This window comes from Mauremys reevesii, linkage group 15 (assembly GCF_016161935.1).
Source record: "Mauremys reevesii isolate NIE-2019 linkage group 15, ASM1616193v1, whole genome shotgun sequence".
In the NCBI taxonomy this organism is placed as follows: Eukaryota; Metazoa; Chordata; order Testudines; family Geoemydidae; genus Mauremys; species Mauremys reevesii.
This window is the reverse complement of record NC_052637.1, coordinates 13,216,182-13,221,873: the sequence shown is the minus strand read 5'-3', so window position 1 is coordinate 13,221,873 and position 5,692 is coordinate 13,216,182. Positions and strand designations below refer to the sequence as shown.

Below are 5,692 nucleotides of genomic sequence, written 5' to 3'. Positions count from 1 at the left end.
CCCCCTCTTCCCCATCAGAGCAGTGTTCTGTCCTCAGACTGAGACTCCTGGCACTTTGCTCTGAAATCTACATTTAATTTTAAAATTTCAGCACATAACCAGAAGAGGGAGTGAGTTTCTGAATATTTATGGAATTAATTCATGAGATTTGATTAACTTTTAACTCTGTGTTCTTTCAATGCAATTGCACAGGGTGTTTTATTGTTCCTGGACTCAAACCATGGCATTCAGAGACTGGGGAAACCAAACGGCCGTCACAGAATTCATCCTTCTGGGATTCGGGGATCTCCCTGACCTGCAAATTCTTCTCTTCCTGATGTTCCAAGTGATCTACATGGCAACCGTGGCTGGGAACACTCTCATCGTGGTGCTCGTTGTGGCTGACCAGCACCTTCACACCCCCATGTACTTCTTCCTGGGCAACTTGTCCTGCTTGGAAACCTGCTACACCTCAACCATCCTGCCCAGGTTGCTGGCCAGTCTCCTGACTGGGGACAAAACCATCTCAGTCAATGGCTGCTTCACACAACTGTATTTCTTTGGTTCTCTGGGATGTATAGAATGCTATCTCCTAGCAGCGATGTCTTATGATCGGTATTTAGCGATATGTAAACCCCTGCACTATTCAACTCTTATGAATAGTAGGTTTTGCCTCCAATTGGCTGCTGGGTCATGGTTAAATGGTTTTTTGGCTGTTACCATCTTTTTCTTATTCCTATCACAGTTAATATTCTGTGGCCCAAATGAAATTGACCATTTCTATTGTGATGTCATCCCACTGATGGAACTATCCTGCAGTGACACCCACCTGGTCATATTGCTGGATTTCATATTAGTCTCTGTATTCACACTGCCGCCATTCCTACTAACCCTGATATCCTATGTGTGCATTATCGCCACCATCCTGAGAATCCCTTCCACCAGTGGGAGGCAAAAGGCGTTTTCCACCTGCTCCTCTCACCTGATTGTGGTGACAATTTTCTATGGATCCATAATGATTGTATACCTGCTGCCGAAACATGATATACTGCGAGACCTGAACAAAGTGGTCTCTCTTTGCTACACGGTCCTGACTCCCCTGGTAAACCCCCTCATCTACAGCCTGAGAAACAGAGAGGTCAAGAAAGCCTTGTGCAAAGCAATCAGTATATATGTGGCTTTCACTGAAACGTGCAGAGACTCCAAGAGAATAACTTAGCCGGAGGTTTTCAAAGCTGCCTGGGTGATTTAAGCAATCAGCCCCCATTAAAATTAACTTGAAATCTCCCATTAAAAATCTCAGCACTAATGTGAAAAAGAAAAGGAAAAAGAAAAGGAGATGATCTGCATGGAGTTACCGAGACAGTCTTTATGATTCCCTGCTGTGTGATCCAGGAAAGAGAGGATGTTGACAGCTCTGTCACTCTCTCATGTTCAGCACTGATACACACAGTATGAGGGTATTTTTCTCCAGGGTGTTGGCTAAGTGTTCACCCTCTGTGAGGAGTGTGTACAGCTTCTGAAACCACACAGAGCTGACATTGTGTAAGGCAGAAAATCCACTAACAATGAAAATAAATCCCTGGGTATATCCCTTGTTCATTGTTTCTCTATGTAAGATAATAAAGTCTTGTATTCAAATTCAGCCTTTCTTAAGTTTCCATAGCAATATTTCTGATTAGGGCTAAGGTTTCAAAGAATCATAGAAGTTTAGGGTTAGAAGAGACAAAAGAAGGTCATCTAGTCCAACCCCCTGCTCAAATCAGGACCAACACCAACTAAATCATCCCAGCCAGGGCTTTGTCAATCCAGATCTTAAAGACATCTAAGGGTGGAGATTCCACCACCTCCCTAGGTAACTCATTCCAGTGCTTCACCACCCTGCTAGTGAAATAGTGTTTCCTAATATTCAACCACTGCTTCATGTTCTGTCATCTGCCACCACTGAGAACAGCCAAGCTCCAGTCTCTTTGGAACCCCCCAGTTCCTGCAGCCTCTCCTCAGAAGTCATGTGCCCCAGCACCCTGATTATTTTCATTGCCCTCTGCTGAACTAATGCTCTTCAATTTGTCCACATCCTTTCTGTAGTGAGGGGCCCAAAACTGGATGCAATACTCCAGGTGTGGCCTCACCAGTGCCAAATAGAAGGGAATAATCATTTTTCTCGATCTGCTGGCAATGCTACTACTAATGCAGCCGAATATGCCATCAGTCTTCTTGGCAACAAGGGCACACTGCTGACTCATTTCCAGCTTCTCGTCCACTGTAATCCCCAGGTCCTTTTCTGCAGAACTGCCACTTAGCCAGTTGGTCCCCAGCCTGTAGCGGTGCATGGGATCCTTTCATCCTAAGTGCAGGACTTTGCACTTTTCCTTGTTGGACCTCATCAGATTTATTTTGGCCCAATCCTCCAATTTGTCTTGGTCACTCTGAACCCTATCCCTACCCTCTAGCATATCTACCTCTCCTCCTAGCTTAGTTTCATCTGCAAATTTGCTGAGTGTACAATCGCTCCCATTATTCAGACCATTTATTTTGTCACAGATATTTATAGTAAAAGTCAGGGACAGGTCACAGGCAATAAAGAAAAATTCATGGAAGCCCGTGACCTGTCCCTGACTTTTACTATAATTATTGTGACAATGTGGAGGTATTGTGCAGCTGTTGAGCTGGCTCTGCCCCCACCCCCCACTGTTGGGGGCTTGGAGGTCCAGGGTCTCCCTCCACCCATGTCTGGCACGTCTCCTCTGCCAGTCTGCCCCCCGCCCCCATCCTACAGTGTCAAGGAGCGCTGCAGTCTGACTCATGAAGGCCTCCTCCCCCAGCCCCTCCTTGAACCAAAACTGATCGGAAGAAAGACAGTGGGAGACACATCTAAGCCCCTCCAGACAAGAGTGATATGATTAAGGAAACTCCCCAGCCTCATTTGCTTCAAAGATGGGAGAGGGAGGCATCTCTATTAGCATAGAGAATGGAGAACAGAGCTTCCAAGGCAAGAACTGCACCGAACTCTGGGATCAGAAAAGCAGAGAAGCATTGCATGATGGGAAATCTGTGCTCCAGATGGAAATTAACCCATGCCTGCACACACCTAGCTCAGTAATTATCAGACCAATTCTAGTAATAAATCCTCTATTGATATTCAAAATACTGAAACGACCTAATTGCATTAGGAGCTCCCGCGAAGGAACACCGCCCATAGCCAGGAATGATCAGTTCTTATTGTGTAGCCTGGACCAAACGACTTTGTTATAGTCCCTTGAATCATCAGTTTACCCATAAACAAATCTAGTGTTCATTGTTATTTCCCTACAAAAACCCTTTACCACCACCCAAGTAAATGTTCTGATGCCTGGATCCAAACTCTGCATCAGTTCCATTGGAACTTCATCTTTCTGATTCATTGTGCTGTGGTCTCTCTTCCTGTCTCCAGCACTCCGGACCACCCACGACCAACATCACCTGGGAACCCTGAGAGTCAAGCTTCAGAGAGTGGTGAGATCTCTCTCTCTCACTCTCTCTCTCTCTGTATAGCCTCCTGACCATAGGGCATGTGAAGCACATTTCATTAGGATGTGCACCCAGGGAATTTTTTTAAATTATTTTTTAAAAGGAGAACATTTAGTGATATTCAATCATAAAGGACATTATTTTTATTCATCAAACAAACTAAAGAAACTAAAGCTTAACTAAACTTATTTTCTTTTAAAATTAACAACTAAACTTTAGTTAAAAAACACAAACTTAAAAAACGAGACACAAAATACGAAATTTTTGCTGTAGTGATAACCAGGTGTATACAAAGATAAAGATCATGAAAATTCACTGTATCTTTAACCAGTTAATGAGCTAACCCAAATTGACCAAAACAGGTTAAGGTTTCCTAGAGAAGGAGGCGTCGCTCACCAGGTGTTATGGACTTAAATTCTTCAATCACATCATTGTAATTAACTGACAAAGCCAATTCTTGTTCAATGTCCAAAATCATGAGTGAGTTGAGGTGCTGTTGGGACACTGTACTTCTTAGTTTGTTTTTTACATGTGCTAGTTTCAAAAAGTCTCTTTCAGATGAACAGCTTGTAACAGGTAAGACTGCAAAGAACTGAATAGATTTGTAAAAGGCCTGGAACATGGAAGACCGATCCGATTCCTTTAGCTCAAGGTTCGGCGACCTTTCAGAAGCAGTGTGACGAGTCTTCATTTATTGACTTTAATTTAAGGTTCCATGTGCCGGTAATACATTTTAATATTTTTTAGAAAGTGTCTCTATAAGCCTATATATATCTAAGTAAGTGATTGTTGTATTGTAAAATAAACAAGGTTTTCAAAATGTTTAAGAAGCTTCATTTAAAATTAAATTAAAATATTGATCTTACGCCGCCGGCCTGCTCAGCCCGCTGCTGGTCTGGGATTCTGTTCACCTAGGCCAGCAGCAGGCTGAGCTGAGGGTGGGTGCACACTGAGCACAGGGCTGGGGGTGATGGAGCGGGCTGGCGGTTGGGGTGTAGGGTCTGGCCAGGAGCTAGAATGAGGGAGGGAGCTCAGGGTTGGGGCAGGAGGTTGGGGCAGGAGGTGGAGCGCGTACCTGGGCAGCTCCAATTTGGTGTGAGGGGTGCAGGTGGGAATGTGGGGAGGGAGTGCAGGAGCTTCCGTTTGGTGCTCAGGGTGGGGGTGGAGATGTGGGGGGTGCAAGAGTCAGGATGTGGGGGGTGCATGGGGTGGGGGTCTGGGTATGTGTGGGGGTGCCAGAGTCAGGACTGGGGTTGTGGGGGGCTGAAGGAGTCAAGCAGAGGACTGGGTGTGTGTGGGGGGGGTACAGGGCTCAGAGCAGGGGCCGAGGGGGGTTGCGGGGCTGCAGGGCTCAGGGCAGAGGGCTGGGTGTGTGTGAGTGGGGGTCAGGGCAGAGGGCTGGGGGTGTGGGCTGGGGTCGTGGGGTGCTCATGGCAGGGGTCTGGAGGGGATATGCCCCTATTCCACCCCCTGCTTCCCCAAGGCCCTCCTCTGCTTCTTCTCTGCCTCAGCCGGGAGCTCCTCCCCGACCCCCTCCCTCGCAATGGCCATCAGCTGATCGGCCAGCTGGGAGGGATGCACAGAGAGCAGAAGATGGGGCAGAAACCCAGCACACTGCAGGAAGAGGCAGGGGAGCCGGCAGAACCAAGCTTCTGCCCCCTTCCCCTTGCCCCCGTGGGAGGGAGTGGGGGGAGTGGAGGGCAGAGAAGAGTGGGCCGGGCCGGGCCGGGCTGGACTTTTAATGGCACGCGGCTGCCTGCCAGGACTCCGGCAGGCAGCAGCGTGCCATTAAAAATCGGTTCTCGTGCCGTCTTTGGCACGTGTGCCATAGGTTTCCGCGTTCTGCTTTAGCTAATCAAGACACTCTCTGGTGGTGTTCGTAGTGCTACCTTTAGGAACAGAGCCGTCATGACCCTGAAGCAACCCGACTTCAGCTTCCAACTCATCCAAGGACACTTTCCATTTGTTGGCAATGATTCTCATATCCTCTAAGCTCGGCAGTTTTCCCATTGCAGTCACAATTTTACAAGTCTCCTCTTCAAATTGCTGGTCAATGCTGGTAATCATTGAGTCTAGGAGTGGGTAAAATGAAGTTATTCTCTCCTGCTCCTCTTTTGTACCTGAGCCCCAAGCTCTCTCTCTCGCCTACACATAAGAACATAAGAACGGCCGAACCGGGTCAGACCAAAGGTCCATCTAGCCC

General features: G+C 47.2%; 1 protein-coding gene across 1 annotated transcript; it reads left to right on the top strand.

Moving 5' to 3' along the window:
• The first annotated feature begins 220 nt into the window (after positions 1-220).
• Positions 221-5,481, top strand: LOC120383083 (olfactory receptor 6N1-like). The gene is made up of 3 exons (XM_039500715.1): positions 221-1,145; positions 4,731-4,741; positions 5,341-5,481. Exons 1-3 carry the CDS (start codon positions 221-223, stop codon positions 5,479-5,481), a joined length of 1,077 nt encoding a protein of 358 aa, XP_039356649.1.
• The last annotated feature ends 211 nt before the right edge of the window (positions 5,482-5,692 follow it).